The following is a 27728-nucleotide window of genomic DNA, read 5'->3' on the forward strand; positions in this document are numbered from 1 at the left end:
ATAGTTGGTATATATAACGTGTAACAAGGACACCTTAAAATAAAGTTACCAAAAAAAAAAACACCATACCATACAGGGACACAGACATATAACTGTAAATTATTGCTTCATGTTCATGGGTTATGAACTACAGTTACAGTACTAGACAATATCTATATCTAAACAGAACAGCAACAGTAATAGAACTATCTGTATACTTCCTTAAAAAAAGAAAAGAAGAAACAAAATCATTTTACTGACACAAAGGAACTGCAACAACAGCCTCAAAGACAGTTAAAATAACAATACATTATGCTGCCAATGACAGGCTTATCTTACAAATTTGCTTGTTGTGTTCATATACGTCACTTCTTCCTTTTGTCTTAAAGGCTAACACACACAAAACTCAAAGAGTCCAAAACATTTGTTCATGCTGGTTATCAAGAACTCAAAAGAGCGTTGTTCACCATGTTTCTCACCCCTACATTGACTAAACACCTGAAAACACAACAGGATGAAACGGCAAGACAAAAAGGGCTGCATTCAGAGTGAGATACAAAAAGGAAAGACTGCATCTATGGAAAGTCACAGCATGCAGAAGTACAAAATAAAAAAAGTTCAATTCTGATAGATTTTTTTTCTTTATTACGTTATTTGCTAAACGAGTCCTTCATCGCTGAAGGGTTGGCTTTTAAACAAAACACTTGAAATCTTTTTCTCACATGTAAGCAAGGGAGCAAAGCAATTTATAAAGTCACATGAACATCACAGTTATTTCTTTTTAATGTGATTACATCATCATGATATCACATTTCAAAATATGACTGAATATCACTCAATATTTAACTTTTTTCTTTCTTTTCTTTTTTTTGAGACTAAAATGTGACTTTTTTTTATAAGGCTAATTTAACCACCATCATGACAAGCCTCTCTGCAATCCTCAATCTGATGGTCAAACATTGCATTATACTTCATTGACTGTACATTATTACTAAAACACACCTTAAAATGACATTTTCATCCATCCATTTTCATCTATTTTTACCATTCTGGTATGAATGAACACAGTGGAGGTTTGAGTAAATGAGTAAGTGATGACAGAATTTTCATTTTTCAGTGGACAATCCCTTTATGATTTGATCTGTCAATGCAAAATACACAACTTAACAATTAACATTGACATGACAGTAGTCAAGTGTTGACACAGTGGTTCTGGGCCAAGTCACTCGGCACATTGCTTTCATTTCCAAACAAACAGGTCAATCTACGAAGATATGAACAACACTAAACATTCTCAGTGCTTAACAATACAAAGTGAGAAGCACACCAAACAGAGATGATGTAAAACCAAGACCCAAACCATGTGCTTTTTCCTAATTGTTTGTCTGGCCTGCAAGTGAATGATGCGCTCTACAAGTACAAAATGTTGAACTTTACACCTGACAACTGTTTCTTCCCTTTTCAAGGCCACTCACTCTGAAAGACAGCGATCAGATATGCTTAAAGTTGCTTTAACATAGAGTGTAAAATACACCAGTAAGCATGCAAAAATTTGTAGTATTAAATACACAGTAAGAATAATACACATCTAACTTAGTAAACACCTTCTCGTCAAAACCAACATGACAGAAACACTTCAGTCGACACCTTCGTTCTTACCATTTCCATTAAACAACTTGTCATCCCATTCTAGCATGGTATGAACAGGCATAAATACACACACGGGTCACAATCCCAGCGAGCCGCGCGGCACCTCTGCAGGTGTGCCAACCTGACCGTTATGGAGATAAACACGGACACGGCTGTCGAGAGAGAAACGGAGAAACAGAATGGGTCTGCTCCCTTTTTAAAGCATTTTCTTTGATGATCATTTGACAAACAGTAACAAAGTTTAAATGTAGCCTACTTCTACGACTGTTAAATACAATTACTGCTCTTCTGTGATACAGTACAAAGACTCTAAATGAGGGAATGAAAGTGCCATGATTGTGAGAGGGGGGTTACAAGCTCATCGGCCCCTGGCTGTCCCGTGAGTTCAGTCCATGAGTCCGGTTCAGAACACCACACGTCACCTGTGCACGGGGCACCCCTCCAAATCCATCCATTTCTTAGTTTAGCTTTTTTTGTTATTGAAATAAAGCTTGTCTCTCCCTGGATGAGAGAAAGAGACACAGAGAGAGAAAACCGTGTAAAATGTGCCAAAGTTTTTAGTTGTAGACTTTCGGGGGACCATCAGGGCGTCGGGTCTGGACAATCTTGGTTTTTGGCCGGGCTTCTTCCTCTTCCTCATTTTCACTCTCACACACATGGACCACCACGCTAGGAGTGGACTCTGTACCCGCATGCAGCTCGTACTTCTCACCTTGAGAGACAGATAAAAGATAAAGAACTTTTGAATTTAATTGACACACTAAACAACCGTGCAGTTTGTTTCAGAACTCAAGACTTCCTTCCCAGCCAAATATGTCCGGAATTTAGCTATCAACTTTTTTTTTATCATTGGTGAAATCCATTCTGTGGGTAGGACATTTTTAACTTGTACAAATATTTTCCCGGACCTTCTACACACGTCATGTTTGCATTGTCTATTGAACCAAATGTTGACCTATTAAATACTGACAACAATCGCAAAAATTTGTTAAACAAGAACTACCCAAGAACAACTTTTCATTGCATGGACAAACTGTACACCTAATGTAAATTATGATGTAAAATTAACCCTAAAGCCATAAGAAAATTGTCTGTAATTAATAATAATAATAATAATAATAATAATAGTAATAATGGTATACAAAATTATTTTTGCCTCTAGTTCAACACAGGCTATATAATACTAATAAATCTATTATTAATAATAATATACTTTTTTTTGTCTGTCTGTCTGTCTGTCTGTCTGTCTGTCTGTCTGTCTGTCTATCTATCTATCTATCTATCTATCTATCTATCTATCTATCTATCATTAAAAACAATAATATAACCTTAGAAAACAGTACATTTAACTAGTTACAATTATCCAGTGGGACAGACTTCACCTCCTTGTGATTTGATCCCATTTACGTTAAATAAACATAATACTAAGCATGTTTTATCCTATGGGCTTGTTGCTATAAGACAACTCTTATGACCTTCAAAGAGCGGAACAATCCAGGATTAAGTCATATCAAGCCAGATAACTTAATCCAGATATGAAGAATAAGATTTTGTGTTATTGTTTTTGCCATCTCTTCTGCATCAGTTGGACATTATATAAATCAATGTCCAGATAAATGTCCTCTCACTAAGAAATAATATATTTGAAAGCCATTAAAAGATTATAACTGTTAGTAAAAAAGAGAGCACCACCATTGAGAACACACAAACACCGAGAAACAGAATGAGGGTTGCTATAGTAACGAGCCAACCAATGAGAGTTGATAAGAGCTTTGTCATGGCATGAAGTCAGTGTGTGTGATGTGATGTATACCAGCAGGGGGAGCAGACACACACATGGGGAGGAACACCCTTTATCTGTTTACTGCTGCCACCCATTACAGTTCAGATTTTAAACACAATATTTGATCACCAACCACGCATTTACACATTAGTTGATAACATATAATATTATCTTTTACAATTCAGCATCCTTTTAATATAATTGTAGCCTTCTTGCCACTTTCATTCATAATACAGTAGAGAGATTTCAGGAGATGGTGAAGAAGATGGGATATGAAGTCACATTTAAAAATGTATCATTGTCATTGATAAAATGCTTCAACTTCTCAGTAACACTGCATAATAGCTTTCATGAAAGCACAAACAAACACTAAATACAACTAGTCAATGAGGTTGATCGTATTCAGTGAGAACACATTCAGTTGACACAGTAAAGACTTTTTAATAGTTACTTTCTTATTTCAAATAAATGCATTTTAACATTCAATTTTAACATATATGAAAATAAAAAAAAGAGTTATTTAAAATTGTAATAATATTTCAATAGATCACCTTTTTTACTGTATCAAATAAATGCAGACTCGGTCAAGACATTTCTTTCAAATACATAAAAAATTCTTACACTGATTCTCAGTTTATCATTACATATCCTAGATTCATTGCGTCCAGTGCCTGACAGAAATGAACATTTTAAGATCTATACACTCTAAATAAACCTATAGAAGACACTTACCACATTTGGGAAATGATAAATATATCGGTAAATAAATAAACAAAAAACACTCTTCACAAAAAAGCACAGGCACACTTTTCAAGAAAATATAATAACTCCAAATGCTTTTGGGTCACTTTATCCACTGTTGGTGTGAAAATGAATGTTTGAGTCAGTGAGGATGGTTAGAGAACGTACACTCAGCACAGCTTGTTTGTACGGATGGGAGTAAGTGGCATATGCTTGTATGATGACTGTGTGTGTGTCTTGTACCTGGTCCCAGTTTGGCCACAGCACACAGCAGGTCGTAGTTGATCACTGGTGTGGCATCTTCACTCTGGCTCCATCCCACAGGTGGGGACGCAGGTGGAGAGATGAGGTACTGCTTGACAGGTTGAGGTGGGGCAAGGTATGTCTTGTCCACATCGTCCCCTGAGTTTTGCACCTGTGGCCAGAGAGAAAAAAGATGGGGTGGTAAAGCACAAAACAAGACTAAACAATAAAAGAAAAAACTGCTCTAAATTAAATACATCCTAAATACAGCACAGTTCAGTCCCAGATCTAATTGATTTGAAGGGATACTCTCACCATAGTTATGAAAATTAATAAATGAATATGAAGGAATAAAGACATTGCCGTTCAAAAGTTTTGTGTCAGTAAGTAAAAAAAAGAAGAAATTTTTTTTATTTCGAATGTATGCATTAAATCTATCAAAAGCGACATCCAAGGCATTTACAATGTTACAAAAAAGTTTATTTGAACAACATCTGCTGAAAATTCAGCTTTGCCATGACAGGAATAAATTACATTTTAAAATGCATTAATATAAAAATTTAAGAAAAAAAATATATATTATATAAATATATATATTTCACAATATTACTGTTCTTACGATTAAATAAATCCAGCCTTAAAATGAGATTTCAAAAAATTCTTACTGACACCAAACTTTTGAACAGAATTGTATATTTCAGTCTGTATTGGAAATATATCTTTATAGCGTTTGAATATAGAGCCCAAGTCATATGGACTAATTTTATGATGTTTTTTTGGAGTTTGACCGCTCCTGCATACAGGTTTGGAACAACATCAGGGTGAAAAAATGAGGGCAGAATTTGAATTTCTGGATGAACTATTCCTTTAATGAAGAATTAAACACAATAAAAAGTAAAGCACTGACCTGTGCGAAGTACAGTTTTAGTTTAGTGCCATTGAAATCAGATTCATGGAGCTCGATGCGTGCGCGTGCAGCGGCCTCTGGAGTGCTAAAGCTGATCCGAACTCTTCTGAAACTCTTGAACATCTGGAAGGTCGTCTGATCATCATAGATCCTGAACAGAGCCTCAAACCGCTCCTGAGGAGAATTACAAACAAAACACAATTCAGAACGGCTCTGGTTTTGCATGAAATAACTTTCATGATTCTGCAGATGTTTTTAGCATCTGTGTTATTATAAAACTAGCATTGTGCTCTCCTGTGCTCTAGAAGCATGGTGCTGATTTGGACGGCCTGAATAGAAAGGGGGCAGTTGAAATATGAAGTGTGACCTTTACTGTGCTGATGGAGCAAATAAAGAGACAACGGTGACAGGAAGCAAATAAAACAAAATGTTAATTCAAGGATACTAGAACAAGTTCTAGATTTACACCACACATCATCTATATTCATTATACTGATGTGATTAGTTAGTGTGGCTTATTAACTGTTGTTATAAATGTGTATTGTTTGATACTGTATGTTTGTTTTGATATAAATTAGATTTTAAGTCAGCAGCTCTTGTGCCAAAGTGCAAAATCTAATATTAATTTGATAACAGAAAATTACATTGATTCAGCAGTGAAAATGCCGCCGAAGAAGTTAAGTGATGTGGCTGAGGAAATCGATGACATTAAAGTCACGTTGGACTTCCTCAAAACACAGCTCACGGAGGTAAAGGAGCAACAGATCCGTATTTTGGATTTGGTGAAGGAGGTCCAGTCTCTTCGCATCCAGAACGCGGAGAAAGACATGAAAATAGTGCAGCTGGAGAATCGGGTTGCAGACCTCGAACAAAATTCGAGGATGAACGACATCATAATAACCGGGTTCACGGTGAAACCCCGATCGTATGCTCGCGCGGTGGATGTAAACATCAGAGATCCAGCAGCTGAGATTGATACCAGCTCGACAGAGCAACAAGTGGCGAGCTTTTTACAATCAAAAGGAATTGATCTGGATTGCAATAATGTTGAGGCTTGCCATGTGTTGCCGAGGAGGAAAGCCAGCGATAAATCTACTGTCATCATGAGATTTGCAAACAGAAAACACAAGATTGCGATTTTGAAGGAAGGAAAAAAGCTCAAAGGAACAAACGTTTATATCAATGAGCACCTCACAAAGCACAATGCAGATATCGCAAAGAAAGCCAGGTACCTGAGAAAAATGAAGAAAATACAACATACATGGACTGCCAACTGTAAAGTGTTTATAAAACTAAATGGAAGCCCAGAAGATGCGAAGGTATTGGTGGTGAGGGGTTTGGAAGAGCTGACTGAGTATGAGTAAACAAGGTTGTCAGGCTACTGGAATACGAGGTAAGCTGACTGACATACATACTCAAATAAGACACTCATCTGAAGCAGAAGATACAACCAGTCTGGAGTTGCAAATATTTGAACATACTGATTACATAAGTTTTGATATGGAATATGATATTGATCCGGACAAGAACTTTTTTACTTGTGCCAATAAAAACTGTGGCTACTATACAGATGAAATGCACAATCAAATTAATAAAGATGGCAGACTCTCCGTTATACATATAAACAGTAGAAGTCTCTATGCAAACTTTGAAAATATTAAGAACTATTTGCATGGTTTGGCACAACCATTTAGTATAATTGCTTTATCTGAAACATGGATGCATAAGGAGAAAAAAGAAAATTTTGAGTTGGATGGATATGATTTTGTACACATGGACCGAAAACATGGAGCAGGAGGAGGTGTTGCATTATTTGTGGACACTAACTTGAGATTTAGTGTTGTGGAGGATATGAGTCTCATTGTTGAAAATATATTTGAATGTTTAACAATTGAGTTACATAGAGAACATAGGAAGAATGTGATTCTAAGTTGTATTTATAGAAAACCAGGCTCATGTGTTGAAAAATTTAGTGAATATATGGAGGAAATGTATATCAAAAAAGCTAGTAAAACAATCATTGTTTGTGGAGACTTCAACATAGATATGCTCAATCCAAATAAGCATAAATTGATAGAAAATTTCATTAGCACAATCTATAGCTTGAATTTGTACCCTAAAATCACTAGACCTACGAGGATAACGACCCATAGCGCTACACTAATTGATAATATTCTAACAAATGAAATCTTTAATGATGCAATAAGTGGAATATTAATAAGTGACATCAGTGATCATTTGCCCGTATTTACAGTGTTTGATAGCGATTGTAAGCCTCATCAGGAACCACTAAGTAAATTCAAAAGATTAAGATCAGAAGAGTCCTTGAATGTTTTTAAGAATGATTTATTTGTACAAAATTGGGACGGTGTATATGACAAGAGCAATGTACATGATGCCTATGATGAGTTTATGAGAATATTTAAACAACTATATGACAAAAATTGTCCATTGAAGAAAATATGTACAATTTCAAATAAAAAAGGTCATCCCTGGATTACAAAGGGATTGAAAAATGCAATCAAAAAGAAGAACTTGCTTTATAAGGAGTTTTTTAAACAAAGAACCAAAGAGGCGGAAAATAAGTACAAGAAATATAAAAATAAATTGACTAATATCTTGAGGAAAACTAAGAAAGATTATTACAATAAATTAATAGAAACTAAGAAATCTGATGTGAGGGAAATGTGGAAAATATTGAATAAAGTAATAAAAAAATCTTCTGGCCAGTTAAGTTATCCTAAATATTTTAATATGGGAGACAAAGACAATTATAATATGATAGAGGTGGCAAATACTTTCAATACATTTTTTGTCAATATTGGGAAAGAGCTGGCAGAGAATATTCCTGACCCCAGAAATGATCAATATGGTTATTGCTCTATTGAAAGAAATGTAAATTCAATGTTCCTTTCTCCGGTGGAGGAAAGTGAGATAATTCAAATTGTTTCAAAATGTAAGAATAAAACTTCAAATGATTGTAACAATGTTGATATGACGGTGGTGAGAAATGTTATTGATGCCATTTCAAAACCTCTTACCTATATTTATAACTCATCATTTCAATCTGGCACATTCCCTAATCAAATGAAAATAGCAAAGGTCATTCCACTCTATAAATCAGGAGACAAACATCAATTTACAAACTATAGACCGGTTTCTCTGCTTCCACAATTTTCAAAAATTCTGGAAAAACTTTTTATCACTCGTCTTGACAACTTTTTGGAAAAAAATAATATATTTAATGAATGTCAGTATGGATTTAGAGCAAAAAGGGCAACATCACTTGCATTGTTAGATTTTATAGAAGAAATATCAAGTTCAGTAGATAACAAAATGCATACTATTGGAATATTTGTTGATTTACAGAAGGCGTTTGATACCATCAATCATGAAATTTTGTTAGGAAAATTAGAGCGATATGGGATCCGAGGAAAGGTATTAAACTGGATAAGAAGTTATTTGACTCAGCGAAAGCAGTTTGTGAAGCTGGGAGATTATTTTTCTGAATGCTTGGAAATTTCTTGTGGAGTCCCACAGGGGGCAGTGTTAGGCCCGATATTGTTTCTTATTTACATCAATGATTTATGCCAAGTGTCAGATGTATTGAAATTAGTGTTGTTTGCTGATGACACTAATATTTTTTGTTCAGGCAGTGATCTACAGTTGCTAGTGCAGGAGACAAATAAGGAATTAGAGAAGATTAAATTATGGTTTGATACAAACAAATTATCACTAAATTTAAAGAAAACAAAATTAATGATGTTTGGTAATGGTCGAAATAATTTGCAAATTGAAATTAAGATGGATGGAGTGGTCATTGAAAAGGTTAATGAAATAAAATTTTTAGGAGTTATCATTGACAATAAAGCGAACTGGAAACCACACATTAGTTATGTTAGGAGTAAGGTTTCAAGGAGTATAGCAATAATTGGCAGAGCAAGACCAGTTTTAAATCAGAAGTCTTTACGTATGCTTTATTGTTCATTAGTTTTGCCATACTTTACTTATTGTGTAGAAATGTGGGGAAATAATTATACAACAACAGTTCAGCCACTTGTCATTTTACAGAAGAGAGCTTTAAGGATCATTCACGGGGCGGGTTATAGGGAACATACTAATATATTTTTTATGGAGTCCAAATTACTAAAATTTAAAGATTTGGTGGATTTACAGACTGTGCAAATTCTATATAGGGCAAAGTGTAATGATTTACCTCAAAATGTACAAAAGTTATTTACTTGGAGAGAAGGAGGGTATGTGTTGAGAGGAAAACTAAATTTCATATTACCAATGGTACACAGTAGGAAGAAAAGTTTTTGTGTTTCCATACAAGGGGTGAAACTGTGGAATAACCTAAATGAGAAGCTTAAGAAATGTCCAAATATAAAACAATTCAGGAAAAGATTTAAAGAAATGATTTTTGAACGTTATAAAAATGAAGGAAATTGAGTTGGTTAAGCCAGAATGTCTGTTGCTAACATTTTGTATAAATGTATGAAGATTTATGTGTTTGTGTTTTGTAAAAAAAAAAAAAAAAAAAAAAAACTAATGTATTAAGAGTTTGAAAGAGGGGTGGGAATTAACAAGTGTTAAACTTCAGCCCACTCCTTTTTCAAGCAGCGGTGAATTTTATTTGTTGGATCATCAGTGTTTTTTCAATTATTGTTTTATGTTGTACATACTGTACACTTTTTCACTGTATGCTTGAAAATAAAAAAAAAATAAAAAAAAAAATAAAAAAAAACACAAAACAAAAATTCATAATAAGACAAAAGATCTGATGATGTTTAATTTCTATGAATAAAACTACAATCTGAATAAACTGAATATGACATTTTAAGAAGAAGAATTTTTGCTGCACATATGCAGCATTGTCCAGTTTATGTTTGCATTTCCGTGCTTCTGTTCCCACACACAGAGAAGGTTTGTTGTGTATCAAGAGGGGATGTGTCAATCACTAATTCATGCACAGCTCTTGAGTGTTTCCTGCAGGCGGTGTAGACTTACACACTACCCGGGTGGAAGGAGTGGACATCCGCCTTCATGACACGCCAGCTTTTTGTGTGTTTGTGTGTATAAGGGAGAGCGTGTGTGGCATGTAAAATGCCTTTCAAGAAGAATGAAAAATAATAAAGATTAACATGCTGACCTGTGCAAAGTAGTTTTAGTGATGTTGAAATCAGATTTGTGGAGATAAGGACACATACCGTGATGACCTGCTTTTACATTAAACTGTCAAATATGAATGCATACATGCATAAATGAATTAAAATAAATAAATAAACAAAAATAAAACAAATACTGATAAAAGTATTGATGCAAGGGAATCATAATATTACAATTCTTGCCTATACAAATAAGAAGATAATTATATTAATTGCGTGGTGGATATTAAAAAGATATACTACTTTGAGAAAAGAAATTAAAAATAATAACTAAAAGCAAAATTCAAATGCACAGTATGAACAATGAATAAGTATTTGGAGTATTTTGATTACATTTAATAGTATTAGTTAAAAATTAATTGATTTAATTACTAAATTAATTAACAACTTGTTTTTAAAGATTTTATTTCTTTTGTATGGTATTGATATGTTGTGCATCCCTCATGCAAATTCAGTAAGAAATTACATATAAAATATATAAATATGTTATTTATCTAATTATGATGGCCCAGCATCAAAAGAGAAGATCTGAGGTTTTTTCTCTCAATGTGCTGCTGGTTGATGGACAGTCAGACACTACAGCAAAACTTCAAAGACCACATCAGCATCCAGTAAACACCAGATACAAACAGTTCACAGGCAGGAGACAGGCCCCTTTTCAAAGCAGCATCGCAGATAAGTGTTCAGGACACTGGTGTGATGTAAGGCCTATGTAACTCTGTTATGAAACAGCACAGGTGTGTGTGTGTGTGTGTGTGTGTGTGTGTGTTGGTTCACTTCACACCACTTCCAATCACATGTATTTAACACCTTTTACCTGCCTGGAAAGAATAAACAGGTGGCGACACATGAGATCATTGTGGTCTGCTCTGATGGAGGGCAGAGAGAAACATTTATAACTACTGATGGAAAACCGCAATCTGGAAGGAAAAAAAACAACTTGCAGACTTTCACACCCCAACAGAACAGAAAAAGCAAGAGTTAAAATACTTCATTAGGCTGATTAAAATTACAATATGTTATTCCTTTTTATCACTTCAAAATTAAAAGAACCATCTAATTCATTTAGCTTTTTTTATTTGAATGCAGCCAAGTGAGAGCAAAATAAAAACTTTCTATTATTTCTCCGAAGCCTGTAGTCATTTTAGATGGAATGTTTTGAAGATGTTTCTATTCCTCTGTGAAAAAACATGTTAGATTGGTCATGGGCCCTGTGTTTCATCTGTTCACCTGTTGGCGGCAACATTGCTTAAAAAGATGTCCTGTGTATCATCAGCCTTAGAATGAGAGAATTATTTGAGAGAGTCAGTAGAGAGAGACAGAGGAGAGTAAAACATATGTGGACTATCCGACTGAAATCTATTGAATTCTTTGTAAACTGCATGCAAAAGCACATTATATATTTTTCTGTCTGTGATATACAACGTACAGTTGTTTATACAGCTGACCAAATTCACTAATTTCTACTAATGCTGCATTCAATATGTAATCAATGGTGAAACATCTGACGTGTCAGAGTTCATTTCTACTATCTTTATAATTCTCAAAGACTTATAAATATAATAAATTATATAGTATAGTTTAGTATAGTTTTAGCACTGAATATTAATAATGTAAACTACTGAGATGGTTACTGTGATTGTTTTCTAAACAGAGGAAGCTCTTTTTTTGATTACAGCCATTGTTGCGAAGTGGACTTATTATAAATTAGAAAGAGCAAAAGACATACAGTTGCAATCAAAATGATTCAACCCCCTTGACCTGCAAGACATTTTGCTGCGGAGAACAACATTTTATGAAAACAATTCAACAAAGGCATCAGTAAAGTATTAGAGAAAGTTTGTTAATACACTTTGAGTGATTATGAGAATGGAACATTGATGAATCATGATGAAATTCAAATTGGTTCTAAATTATTCAACCTCCTTTGTGCCGAATCTTTTATTCTTTAAAATCATCAATAAATGCTGTCTGTAAGTGTTTAGAAGCTTTTGTCACCTCTCTACTACAGTATTGGCCCATTCCTCGCCTGAAAAAGCTTCCAGATCACTGATAATCTTTGGTTTTCACATTGCCACTGCTTTCTTCAAATTCAACCAGATATTTGCAATGAGAATTAAGCCGGGAGACTGAACAGGCCACTCAAGAACATTCTATGACTGATCCCTGAACCAAGCAGAAGTAGATTTTGATGTGTACTTTGGGATGACTGTCCTGCAGGAAAGTCCATTGATCATCAGCTTCAGTCTTTGCACCAAAGGCATCACAATTCTTGTCAAAATGGCCTGATACTTTAAAGAACCCATGATGTCCTTCATACAGTCATGATTTCCACTTCCGGCGACAGTAAATAACCCCATAACAGGACTGATCCACCTCCAAGTTTGAGGATGGAGATGGTGTTCTTCTGCTTATGAGCTTTGCCTTTTTTGCAGCAGACATACCGCTGATCCATGGGCCCAAAAAATTCCTGTTTGGTCACATCACTCCATAAAACATTCCTCCAGAGCTCCACAGGTCCACACAAATGAATTTTATCAAGCCCTTTGTTCTTCTTGATCAAGAGTTGTATTCATCAAGATGTCTCAACATGTAGGCCATACTTGTCTAGTGTTTTTCTTACACACTGCATTGAAATGGTTTTCCTCCTTTCATCGGGTCATCTTGCAAGTCTTTGGCTGTACATTGCAGGTTTTTCTCAGTTGCTCTGATTAAACATTTTATGATATTGTGCTTTTTCTTCAACACCCTCAATGGTTTTCTGGTAAAACACACTGTAAATTTAGGAATAAGGCTGAGAGCTGTGTCTCTAGGAACTTTCAATGTCTTGGAAATCTTCATTTAGCCTTAGACTTTCTAAAGTAATACAATATTTATTCTCTTTAGCTTTTGTGAGATCTCTGTTGACATTTTTGCTACTCAACTTTAGCACATGCATGGGCCATACTGTATGTGTAAAATCTCAAGCTAATTCGGTTTTTAATAGTTTCTAAAGGCTTAATTGTGTTTTGAGACTGTTTTATTCCCCACCATGCAAATAAGTGATTTAAAAACAGCAATGTTGAATAATTATGACATAGCAGTATTATAATAAAATCTTATAACTCAAAAATATAACATTATATTAACAACATCACTTTTAATATGCCAGTGAACTGTTATAGATGCAATTTTTATTTTATCCTGGATCTTCAGAAAAGCTTGTATTTGTAAAGTAGTTTGCAGTCTCTCAGGGGTTGAGTAATTTTGATTGCAACTGTACAAAAATAGTTGAAAAAATAATCCAGCCATTTTTTTCATGCTGTTTTTCACTAAATCAAAAATGTTCACCAATGCAACAATATATATTTTCCATACTGTATTTATGTATGCATGTGTATATGAAAATACTAAAAATACTAGTCAAGAGACTACTGCCTAAATAAATATAGTCAGCTAAATTATTGTAAATATATCACTGTAGCAGAAATGACTCGAACCAGAAAAATTAAAGAGTCGATCAGGGCTGTGTTTGAAACATGAGCCGAATTCCTCAGGAAGTCATAAAACATTCTGTGCCACAAGTCCCAAGCAAGATGAGCAACCAACTTGTTCACACAACAGCTTTCAACATTAACACCACTAGAACAATTATTTACAATTTCAATTCGAAGGAGAGAAATTTGGTGTTCGTAATGGAAATGCAACGCTGGACATCACATGTAAACCCATGAGAGTTAAACACTTCCATTGACTTCCCCCCACCTAGCAGACACAGACTGAAATTCCTAAGGGGGAAGGGGCTTTGAACCTCTGGTCTCCACAGAAATCTTTGCCAAGAGAATGGCAAAGAACCTGTCTTTTCTACATGTATATGGACCAAAATGAACTCCAAAATGACTTATAAATGAATCAGTCCATCGCTTCACTCCATATTAATTTATGTGTAACCCACACATTTGACTATCATGTTATAATCACTTATTGTGTATGTCTTTTAATAACTATGGGATAGCTTAAGGAAACATAGTCATGTCTAGTATCTACGTAATCGAATCTGTTTGCTTGAATTAGTCCAGACAATCAAATATTTGTTAAATCTATCATATTCGTGTTATAGGAATCATGTCCAAAATTATACCCTGCAAGAGCGGGAAAATTCGGACCACATGCTTGGTAAGATAAACATATGATTTATGGTACCCCCGAGCCAAGACAATATCTGATTGGTCAAGACAACATTTGAGGTGTGGCCAACAGGCCAGTTTAAATACTCAGGACACCATAAAGTCTTGCTTTTAGTCTCTAGCTATGCTTCTGCTATTAGTCATGTCGGCTTTTAGTCTCTAGCTATGCTTCTGCTATCAGTCATGCCTGCTTTTAGCTTTGCTTCTTAGCTTTAGCTTTTAGCCATGCTGTTTGTCATCACTGTTCTTTGAGCGCGGTCCCAGCGTGCTTCAGCCTGCACGCCTGTTGCTACTTAGCCACGATGAGAAGGAACACCACCTAGTCTTGCCAAACTTTACTTCTTTTCTTTTCCGTTTGAGAGTTTCGTATTCTGAGTTAAGTTTTGTAACGTCGAGTCTCCGCAGCTGACCTCGGGTGCCCGTTCAACTTCAACCAGCCACACAACTCCATCTTCAGCCAACGTCCAACCACGAGCTTCCCAAGACGTCACTTCAACGGCTACTGAACTTCCAGCCAATCAGCGACAACTTTACACAGGCAATGTACCTCCAGACTCTGATTTGTACTGGTGTATCTGATATAATTTTAACCTCATTGAGGAACTCAATGCGAGGGTTGATTAAGTGATTGATGGTTGTTCATGTTTATGCAATTTAACGTATTGCTGTAAACTTGGGATTCCATATTTCCATTCTCTTAAACTCATCTTTCCCTAACTTTCGATCTTCCTGCAACTTGTGTGAATGTGTGAGTGCGTGCGTTTATGTGTTAGATTAGTTTATATGTCTTAGATTTATCTAATAAAGCCTTATTCATATTGAAAAGAGAAGTATCTTGTGTTTTGTGCTTACAAGTTAATGTCTTAAACTGCCGATCTTGTTACTGTGCTAATTGATAGTGTTTTCACTATAGTTTGGATATTAATATCCAGCGCAGATTTGATGTTAAACGGCTCGTTCAGTGAAACGCAGGGTGTCTCAGTGATCAGCCGTGAAACAGTGATTCTGTTCAAATTCCCTTTAAAATCTTAAATTATTCCCTTTGAGCTAAATTGACCTGTTTCCCTTACATCACAATGATTTGTATGTGATCACCAGCCCTAGTACACTGCACTGCTCAGTGTACTTATCTTCTTGATCTCATACTAGTCTCCTCAGAAAGTGATTTTAGGACAAGCTCCACACATGTACTTAATATAGAAAGCCACTAAAAAGCTAGGAATGTCCCAAGAATCTGGGGCATATGTTGCACTAGGATGCTAGCATGATTTTGGCCTGAGAATAGAACCATAAATAATTAAGAAGATTAATCCGTTAAACGAGTGGGTGATGTTTTTAATTACCCTGCTGATGTTACACAACCCTGATGACTAGCCGCCAATCAAAAAGCCCTTGGGTGATACAGACGGGAGCAGGATTAAAAGAATCACTGTACTACAACTACAAATTCCTAAATATAGACAAAAACACACACTAAACTCGACAGATGGACAAATTTCATTACATTGTCTCACATCTGGTTTCCCATAATTCAGCTGCTCATTGTTTGGCCTGTCAGTAAATAATGAGTGAACCTTTGCTGCCTTAAATCAAGGCTTTGTCCAAAAAGTCTGGAAACAGGAGGACCAACCCAGAAAACATAATCTAAATGTTATCATAATGTCACACGAGTCATTCATTCATCTAAGCAACCGCTCTGTGCATGGGGTGCAAACTCGCCAGGCACAAAACAGTTTTGCACAAAAGAAGCTGATCCCTGACCTTCAGTGACAGGAAATCTCTGTAAGTGGCAGAAGCAATTCATCACAACTGCTATAAATGCAGAGGGAACGGTGTTTTCCCTCAGTGTTATCAGCACTGAGTTAAACAACAACAAATGCTGTCACCCTGATTGGCTCTGGTGGAATTGGTGCCATCATTCAGGTCTGTTGTGGTTTTATACTAGAATCAATGGTAGGGAACAAATCCAATTTACAGACCTGATGAAAAAGACCCGGAGGATTTTCCAGACCTCAGAGATGGGGGCTGTGATATTCATCCCAGAATTCCATGCCCTTATGGGAATTTCTGATATCTGTAAAACCTGTGTTGACTAAGCAGACTGATTTTCCTTCAATATGGAATTCAATCAAGATATTTATAGAATGGTATCTGACAAATGATGAATATGAAACGCTTGCCTTACTATTATTTTTGTGATGATTCTCCTTGTATACTACCAAAACTGCACTGGCTTACCAAGTCATGGACTTTACAAGACCCCTGAAAGTGTCCTGTGATATTTGGCACCAAGACGTTAACAGCAGATCCTTCATGTCCTTAAATTGCTAAGTCGAGTCACCATGGATTAGACTGGTTGGTTCAACACATCCCACAGAATCTCAATCAGATTAGCATCTTAAGAATTTGGAGCTCACCTGGAACTCTTCATTTTCTTTCTTGAAACCATTCCTGAAAATGTGAGTAGTCTGCACCTACTCAGGCACATTATTAAAATTGTTGCCACCATCGATGAGCCTTGGACACCCTACATGCTGTCACTAATTTGTGGTTTGTCCCTCTTCGGGCCATTTTTGAGTTTTGATAGGTTCTCACAAATGCTGATCAGGAGCACCCCACAAGCCTAGCTGTTTCAGAGATGCTCTGACCCAGTTTTCGGGTCTTGTCAAAGTCACTCAGATCTTTATTCCTGCCTGTTTCTTCTGCACCAACACACTGATTACATGTACTGACCTTCACATGTGACCTTGTTAGGAGATGCTTAAGGAGCCTTTTACATACATACATACAAACCCCAATATACAAGTGTCAGCAACACTATTTGCCACCCTATAGAATATAGCTTTTATTCTTTGACCACCGTTACATAATATAGCGCATTGTCACAACAGTAGATGTTTATTCCCACAAAGGGGCTGGCTCTAATGTCCCCATGCGCTGAGGATTCAGGAAGGTTGTTTGAAGTGCTAGGAGAATGTGCAGACTGTGTCGGCTGGTAACCCGACCCACAGGAAAACAGACACAAGTGGGTGGCCAGCAGCCTTTTGTCTAACGTCATCATTACCTATGAATGCCTTTAACCTTTCAGAGTGACATCTGAGCTCTGCTTGTGCTCTTGGGTTACAGATGTATCTAACCTCCCTCCTCCATCCATCTTTTGGTTTCATCCATCTATCAGTCCATCTAAGATGAGTGAAGAGAGAGAGAAAGAGTGAGAGAGAGTCATACAGTCCTAGCATGGCTATTGCAGGGCTATATCTCAGGCTGCAGGCTTCAGCCTCCCCACCTGCCAAAGGTCAGATCCTGTTACCTACCTGAGCAGAACCTGATCCAGCTATGCTTTAGTCCTGTGCTACCTTCAGTTTTACCTGTCACTCATTCTTGCAGCTAGTGTGCCATTTGTTCCAACATCTACTCTAGACAGAGATGAATCTGCTAGGTCGATAAATTGGGCATTCATTCGCCAATTTGAGAATACTAGAATTTGATTTTAGTTTGTCCAAAATCAAAATCTGTGAAAAAATGTTTCATTTTCCTAGCTCTTGAACACATACATTTGAGTATATGCATCCTAATCATTAATTTAAAAGTTATAAATGTTTTTTTTTTATTTTTGACAGTAATAAGGAATTATTCTTTCATAAAAACTATTGCATTTTTGTGTTTATGTATATCCCTTTATTTATTTTTTTAATTGTTTTATGTTTTTGTTGTTGTTTTTGTTTTTTGAAAAAAAAATTAAATACTGCTTTTTTCATTATGATACCAGAATAGTTGTATCACCATTTTTTTATTTTATTTCTCCCTAAAAAATATAATTCAGAAATTAACAATATGCTCATTACAAATTAGGTGTATTCAAAACATTGACAAGGCACAATAAAATTAGCATCATGTTACTGACCTATTGATTAACCCTGGGCCTGGTTTCTAGATATTAGAGAGATTTCTCTCTCTAGATCTACTGCTTGTGACAGGACCAATCATTCCAGCAAATAGAACTTTTTTATTCAAAGCTGGAAAGGCTCATCAGTTGAAAGACTTTAGTCGTGACCATTATTAAATTAAATTAAATTAAATTTAAGCATTTAGCAGACACTTTTATCCAAAGCAACTTACAGTGCATTCAAGCTATCAATTTTTACATATCATGTGTTCCCGGGGAATCGAACCCCCAACCTTGCGCTTGATAGCGCAGTGCCCTACCAATTGAGCTACAGGAACATTATTACCTGTCATTTTGCTTTCTTGCAAAGGGCAGCCTACTTATTGTAAGGAAAGCCTCTCATGGGAGCCACTGGGGTTAAATGCTTTGCTTAATGGCACATGGAGTAGATCTGTCACTTCAGAACTCTTCGATTCCTGTGTCACCACCTTCCAGTGACATACAGATCACAGATGGCTAAAAAGCCAGAATAAACAAATAAAAAGCATTGAATGGTGGCAAGTTCTGACAGCTGCAATGCACATTAACTCTACTGATCATGCCTGGTGGATATTCACTCCTGCTTATGGGAATCAGTGCAAAGTAAAATACAAACACGCAAAAATCCTGTAAAACTTTAAAAGTCATGCGTTTATCGCTTCAATAAACATGCCATCAATGTGTTAGAGGGGACGTGTATGTGTGCGGTTATGCGTGAATGTTGAGAGTCCTGCCCATAACCTTCAGATTGAATGTACTGCATATTTTCCATAGCACATCATTTTCCACTGAACACACACACACACACACACACACACACACACACACACACACACAGACACACACATTGTAGGCCACACCTGTTCCAATGAATGCACTCAGATCCCAGTTGTTCCACTAACAAGTCTGACAAATGTAGATGAAAAGTTAACTGACTGTGTGAACCTATCCGTCATTTTATCTACTGTAAACCAAAAGCGACATGTATCCATAAACCTATCAGAGAATAATTTCTAATTCCTTAATTTATCCACTATTGAAACCAGTTAAAGCTTCAGATGACTACATTATCTGTTTCTAACACACATTCAGTGAATTTTCAATGCTCCTGTCCAATGAGAATTCCCGAGCAAAGACTAAATGAATAAAAATTGAGCACCAGATAAAAAAGAAAAAGAAAAAAACAAAACCAAGCTGTTGTGCAGAGATCAGTGTAATCAGTGACTGTAGCCCACGTGCTGTATTTTATAATCTCTTGTGCACTCAAATCGAGCCAAAAACCCAGATTAGAACCAATACACACATGGTGAAATTTTCAGACACTGATTTTCTTAATACATTTTTTTAATTGTCTTCTCTCCCTCCTGTCTTTTCTCACTCAGAGCAGCACACTGCAGGGAAAGCAGAGCCATTGCAGCCTCTGCAGTAACTGCACAAACACCTGTTTGCAGGTCTCTATTTGCAGTTTACGGCACAGAAACACGGACCAAATATGGAAAACACATAAACTAGGTTGACAATTTGACACTGCACGCTTATTGGCACTTATTTAATTTTAGTATCATATGCCTCCTTTGCCACTCATTTGAGCAATTGTCAGAAACACCATACATGCATTTCCATCCAAAACATTTGAGCATTTGCTCGCTTGTTTCAGTGAGTCAAGGTGTAACAGAAAGAAAAAAAAAACATCTTTATTGCTAGAAAGGTGCAGACTTATATGTACCTACCAATATAATCCTAAATATTAAATCTACGATTCCTGACATAAAAATGCCTCTTTGCATTTTCGATGCTGCACACTGCACAGAAAACTGCACTGGCTCATGCTAGAATACATAGAGTGTGTCTGAGTGCCCTACTTCTGGACAAATTCCAAATGATAAATTCTAACAAATACTATATGCAATTTAAGTGCCAATATCAATTACAAAACAAACTAAGTTTTATCATTGATTATCACAGTATGATGGGTGGATGTGTACACCCCCCCCCCCCCCAAATGAAAGGGAGATGTTAGGAATAATGTAATGGACTGACAGATTTTGAGCATTACAATGAAAGTGAAACAGCTCTCATTCTGCTCCAGAGAAGACAAAAGAAAGTCATACAGGGTTTGGAACAACATGAAGGTGAGTAAATGATTACAGAATTGTAATTTATGGTTTGAACTAACCCTTTAAGCATGTAACTTAAAGTGTCCATACAAACGGGTGGCGCAGCCCGTCTGGAGCTGCTCCGCATCGAGGGTCGTTCAGAGCATTGACGCCATCGGTGCGCATGCAGCAGAATGTTAATGTGAACTGCGGATTCATTGAGAGAAATTCCAGCGATGAGAAGCAATGAATTGTTGCTTGCAACGTCACACAGACCGCGCTCATGCAGTGAAAGCGCTCCTCGCGCACAGACACAGACCGTTCATAAACAGCGTGCATCTATTAGCCTATTTTCTTCTGTATTCGTTTATTTATAGATAAACTTGGAGTACCTGCATTTTGTCGGACGTAAACACCTCAGTGTCTACATCGCAGGCGATGAGCGTCAACATCTTCAGTTTCATGTTTATCGATGGCATTCCCTCTTTTGCTGCTTGTAAAAAGATAAAGAAAGAAATTTGGTCTTTTATACCCTATTCTTCGTTTCTTTCTCTAACGCCTTCCTTTTGTATCTGTGCGGCTGTTTGAGACTGAAAGTCTTTGGTGTGCTGGAGAGCTGACTGACTCTAACTCTCCGGCTGACTCTGACTGTGAGATGCTGTTCTGTGAGCGCGTGAAGGCTGCTCAGTGCTCAGGTTCAACCCTACTGACCAATCAGAGCGCTCATCCGCCACATTGACGTCACCATCTTCGCTTGATTCTCTGATGAGCAGACGGCGCGCTCTTCGGAGAAGCGAACTCAGAACGCCGCAGATCGGTTGGGTTTGCCAACAAACTATGCAGTCATTGTTGTCTTGCTTTTTCTGATTTGTAACTTAACATTACAGTACGGGAAATAGTTCCAGGTGCCACAGAGACCTCTAAAGACTCTTAAGGAAGACAAAACAAAGGGTTTGGGATTCTTGAAAATTTTAAATAAGTTAATTCTAAGTATTATGTCAATGTCATCATAATATATCTAATAGTGTTTTGAAATTTAACGTTACCAAAAGTCGCATCCTTTGCAACATAATGTTGTGTTTTAAAGGAAATATCCATAAATCCAATGTCCTGCAGAAAATTACCATCACCCTTTTCCCTTTTCACTGACTTTTTCTTACACTGTCTCTTTAAGAGTGCACCATAAATTGCTTTCAGACATAAAACACTAAACCATTGTTATTATTCAATCACATATACATCAAAGCACTCCCACACTTGTATTTCAAACAAAACATGATGAAACTCACTTAAGTGCAGTGAAGGAATATTCTAGATGACAATTTGTGCAAGAGACTATGCTTTGAATGGTCAGTCTCAAAACACACAGACACACACAGCATTGCAGAGACACTGCACCATCATGACTTACAATTGTACATGTGTAAAGACTGCCAGTCTACCTCACTCATGTGTTGCCATACCAGCCCCTGGCACTTCTGCAGCTATCACAAACTAGGGCAAGCTATTTATAGCACAAAGAGAAAAATGATAGAGAGAGATTCAGAGAAAGATGAGAGAGAGAGTTCAGGTGCAGGAGAGTGCAGGCACTAAGGAGGAGTAAAAAGTGATGCAGCAGATATGGGGTGGATGCAGAAGAGATGGATTTAAAAGAAAGCTGCAAGTCAGGTAATATGACAGACAGGCTGAAATAAAAGGATAACTGAAAAGATAAATAATCAAAAGCAGTATGTAGAAAATAAAGGTAAAAAGGATACAAAACAGATCAGTTTACAGTATTTCCAATGCACTGGAGTTTTCCACTCTGGAACTCATTTATACACAACACCAAAATATCCCCTATGTCAACGAGCCACATAATGTCCTGAATAATAACAGCATGATATTCTCATTACGCTATTCGCAAATTCTTTTTCATCAATGGGTCAGCAGCAGGTCCATGGACTGCTCACAACAGCACTGAAATGAGCAATGCAGTATATCTATTTATGATCTTATTATATAATAAATAATCTGTGGACGTGTCATTTAAGGAGGTGGTTTTGCTTTAGGACCCAAGTTTTACATTGGACATCAAGTGGTGACTCAACACAGAAGCAAAACTGTTTATTGTACAAAATTAACAAAAATGTTGTTAAAATCAAAGTGAAGTGCAATGGCCCAACAATAAGCAAAACTATTAACATGATCAAAAAAAGGATAAGACAACATGCAACATGGAACAAATACTGGGCCAAATGTTGTTTTATTATCAACTGTAACTTAAAGAAAGAATCCTGAAACAAATGTATTAGGGTTTACACAAAAAATATTAAGCAGCACAACGGTTTTCAACATAGATAATAATAAGAAATGTTTCCTGAGAATCAAATCAGCATATTAGAATGATTTCTGAAGATTCATGTGACACAAGACCAAAAATATAGCTTTGCCATCACAAGAATAAATTAAACTTTAAAATATATTAAATTCAGCATGGATGATTTTGTATGACTGCTGAATTTAAATGATCCTTTATGTATCATGCATTTATCTATCAAATCTATCATTCTCAACAACCTGATCTCTTGGGTGAGTTTTTAAAGAGATTATTTATAGACTCTAATCTAAGGATACGTGGCAGATCCATTGTTTTGACTCTCACTTGAAGAGTCTCAATGCTGAGGCAGGCAGCAGGATTTTGACCCTGCACAGCACAGTGGACAGAGAGGGGAGGAGAGGTCGCAAGTCGAGTTGAGGCACGTGCCACCAAAGCAGGTCAACAGTCTTAATGAAACAACAACGCCAGACTGCCAGACGCAACCAAATGAAAGACTCATGAAATGTGTTTTTGTGTGTGTGTGTGTGTGTGTGTATGCATATGTGCGTGAGAGAAAAACAGACAAGAAGGGAAAGAAAGCTTCTCTTGTGCCAGTCACACAAAGTAAACAAGAATTTGTGAGTGGGTGGGTTCGGTGTGTCTGTGAAAGCTCTGGTTTCTGAAGCAGCTGTTTGCCAACATAGATGCTCACAGTTCCACCCAAAGACACAGATCACATTCAGTCTATCTCAAGAGCTGAAGGTAAAGAGCGTTTCTGTGCTTTTCAAACAGAAAGAGAGACAGAGCCCTTTTTAGTCCTCAGGGATGTGTACAATACATTCACTTCAACTGTGAGGTGTTTTGACAAGAGAGAAGTGTGATTTCAAATACCCATCTCTAGATAAATGGTACAAAGTGATTGCCAAAATATCATTTCACTGTCACTCACAGTTTCATGGCTGCTCTGGATAACTGCACTCATTACTACAAGACACACACAATCTTCAGGGCAGTACACAGGGTCACAGAGTGAAAGGCATTATGGGTAACCTCTAGCCCTCACTGTTTTATCCATCTTTTTTACCCTCAGGACAAAGAACCAAATATACTATTCAAATACACAAAATGAACTTACTGAACTTACAAAGTAATTATGTCATAGAAAAAATTTAATTTTCATAAAAAAAAAAAGAAAAATAATTATATGAAAAAATATGAACTAACAAATGTATGGCAGTGTAAAAAGACCATTTATTAAACCTACTGTACATGGAAAATATTTTACTAAATGGTTCCTTACTTCTTCAAAACAAGACAAAACATTCCAAGAATGTTGAAGGGATGTTTGTGTGACAGCCTAATAGGAACCTATACAAAATATTTGCTTATGGTTATTTTTAGGTTGTATTTATACTACCATTTAAAAGTCCGGGTCAAAAAGAGATTAAGTAAGAAATTAATAATTATTTTTTTAATAATACAGAGTAAAGACTTTTATTTCTTTTGAATGTGCGATTTTGGAAGTGTAGATGTGAATAAGAGCTAGTCACGAGCTTCAGTAGAGGGCAAGATTATAAAAAAATAAGTGACCGTAAAGACATTTAGAATGTTACGGTGATGAGTGTAACTGTGTCACAGTTAAAAAAGATTTATATTTCAAATAAATGCTGTTCTATTGAACATAAATAATTTTTTGAGCAGAAAATCGGGATATGAGAATGACTTCTGAAGGATCATGTGACACTGTATAAAAAAAAACAAAACAAAAAAAAAAACCTTTGAACAGTAATCTAAGCAAAAACAACCTGTTCCTAAATTCTTGGATTTCTGGTCTCAGAACCCTGAAATAATTAACATTCATCACACAAAATGATGGCTGGGCATGCAAGATCAGTATGCAAGGACATGTAGGGAGGAAAAATAGTATTATTTCTCAAGATAAAAATGTGGAGAGGTCAACCAAACCCTCCTCTATATGTCAGAAAACCAGTCCCCGATCATTTCAGTCTGACCTTCACATTTTGTACAGCACATTTCAGAACAAGTTGCCTTGTGTCACAACATAATGCTTTATAATGATGCAGTTGTTTAAAACATGGGATTAAGAAATTATATTGAAAAATAAAAACCTTAACTAATATTATAAATGGACCTCGGGGGGGAAAGTATCAAATGCATGATATGATGCCAAGAGATCAAGACAAAGAACAAGTAGAGACTAAGCTGAAAATAAGGAAGCAGGTTTTAGTTCTACTGCTGAGTGTGTTCACAAACAAGATATTCATTTATGTTCCCAACACAACAATTAAGTATTCAGGTTTAATATTTTCAGAGAAGCACAAGAGGTTTTCAGAAGGAAGCAGGTACGCTCTATTTTAAGCCAGTGACCTGAGTGACTCTGCTTCTCTCTCTCTCTCGCTGCTGGGAAATCACATCTCTGCTTATCTCCTCTACCACAGGGGAAGTAAAAGCTCTTCTCAGTCCCTGCCACTCCTCAGGTAAAAGGTTACAGCTTCAACAGGCAGCAAAAATATTCCATGAACACTGAGGCAATGTAGTGTGAATGTCAGATGTTGTCCTCGGGGCCTTAAAGTGCTGGCTTCTGAATGTAGGTTAAAATGTACTGCTCACAAGACCTCCATTAGCTTTGAACATGCCCGATTTGGAAAACTAGAGTTTCCTGACAAAGACCAAGACACCTAGCAAGCACTCAAAGCCTGTGGAACGGAGTGTGTTGAGTGGGAGAGAAAGCCTTTTATCCCACAATGCCTCATCTCAAGCTCAGATAGACCCTTAAAGGAATTCAAGCAAAAACATCTTTCCAAACATGTATGAATTGTCTTCCTTGGAAAATATATTTTGTAGAACTGTTTTTGTACATACAATGTTAGTGAGGTCCAAAACGATGATGACTTGATAATGGAAAAAAGAAAAACACTTTTGGTAACAGAATTTTAATTTTGGGGTGAACTTTTGTATAAACGTACTGCTTCTCCATAAGCTGTTTTTTTTTTTTTACTATGCAAATGGGAACAGAAATATTAAAAAAAAAATTGTTCTCACCCTCTGCCTGTCCTCCTCGAACACGGCCTCATGCACGCTGCAGGCAAACAGAGCTGTAGGTAGATCACTCAAGTCCATCATCTCCTCGGAGTCTTCCTCAATCTCTCCGAATGCCATCTCTTCTTCATCATCCTCTTCGGGATCGCTGCTGTGACCCTCTGAGCTGTTGCTCCACAATTTCCAACCCTCACGCATCATTCCACTGCCCAACCAGAAGACAGCATTAGAACAAATAGAACAAATGACACAAGTCATTCGAAATGTTGAGGCAATCAAGGATATATTTTTTGGTATGGGAAAAACACTTATAAAAGAGAAAATGCCATAAAAACATCATAAAAGTATTCCATGTGATCTGTGTGATATCGTTCATGACGTGAAACCATGATCTGTGAGTGCTGGTTTTTGCAATACACTTGCAGCGTTTACTAAAGATCTGATGACTGATAATCTGACAGGAAGGTGATTATTAATAACAATGACCATGTGGCAATAAATTAAATATATATATATATATATATATATATATATATATATATATATATATATATATATATATATATATATATATATATATTTATATATATATATATATATTTATATATATATACACACACACACACACACATATATATATATTTTTTATATATAATTTTCTTGTGGGTCTTTCCACTATCCATGAAACCACTAGGTTTTACGTATTTGTCAGCCAGAAGTTTTTAATCATTTGATATATATATATAGTGGCAAAGATAGGAAAAGATAAAATAAATTACAGTTAATGGTTTTTGGGGCTGTAAAGTGATCCTTGAATACAGTCTTTTAATGCCATTTAATGATTCTTGTTCTAAATATACCTGATAAGATTTTTTTGTTATATACACTGAATGACATTTGTTGGGTGTCTTCAGTAAATCATGGTAAAAATGTATGATAGTAATTATTATTATTTATTTATTTTTTGTTCAGAAAAATGCTTCATTTATAAAACTATCAGCGTGAACATCTTGCCTCATTTTGTGTTTGACAGAAAGAAAGTCATAATGTTTGGGAATGTCATGAAAGGTGACTTGATACACAATATCTTTAACAAGTGAACGTGCCTAACTTTCAGATTTCAGATGCTGGGTGCTATAGCGCCATCTACTGGCCGTTACACGACTACATTGTGTATATTATGGGTGTAATCTTATTATAATCGTGTCTAAAATAGAAAGTGTGTTCGCTAACTTGGACAGGATGCAAAGGTGTGATGCGTATTGCATATTCATAGAGATAAAAATTAATAATATACACATAATAACAGAACATCGCTGCTGCTCTACATTTCATAACAAACCGATTAACGTTAGCATGCTTAAATAGTAAAGATGACATTGACAGCATTATTGTAGTAAACATATATGTCTATTAATTCTGCACTTTTATTTGACGTAAATTTCAAAACAAGTCAATCAGAGTCAAATATAATACCATGATAATGTAAGCTTTATAGCTCACTTACCAGTAATCTTTGCAACTGTTTCGAAATCGATGCCTGGGCAAGAGGCCATACACTTTTAGATCCGCGGCACATACACTTTAATACAACGATGGAATATTGTTAATCTGAATTAGAAATACGTCTTTTCATTTAAACAGTAAATTCGTTGTATGCTATCAAAACGACAAAAGTGACAGTGAGCACCAATGACATTTAGGTTTATCT

At 36.2% G+C, this 27728-nt stretch overlaps 1 protein-coding gene across 2 annotated transcripts; it reads right to left on the minus strand.

Annotated features, from left to right (window-relative positions):
• Positions 1–27728, minus strand: rcan3 (regulator of calcineurin 3). Of its 2 annotated transcripts, XM_059518985.1 has the most exons (5): positions 27525–27728; positions 26021–26222; positions 5304–5477; positions 4397–4568; positions 1–2341 (listed from the first exon to the last, which is right to left on the minus strand). In XM_059518985.1, exons 2-5 carry the CDS (start codon positions 26216–26218, stop codon positions 2187–2189), a joined length of 699 nt encoding a protein of 232 aa, XP_059374968.1. In that variant the 5' UTR covers positions 26219–26222; positions 27525–27728; the 3' UTR covers positions 1–2186. The 2 variants fall into 2 exon arrangements, with proteins under 2 accessions (XP_059374968.1, XP_059374969.1); XM_059518986.1 differs by lacking the exons at positions 26021–26222; positions 27525–27728 and adding an exon at positions 21051–21318.

The sequence above is a fragment of the Carassius carassius genome, chromosome 31, assembly GCF_963082965.1.
Source record: "Carassius carassius chromosome 31, fCarCar2.1, whole genome shotgun sequence".
Classification (NCBI taxonomy): domain Eukaryota; kingdom Metazoa; phylum Chordata; class Actinopteri; order Cypriniformes; family Cyprinidae; genus Carassius; species Carassius carassius.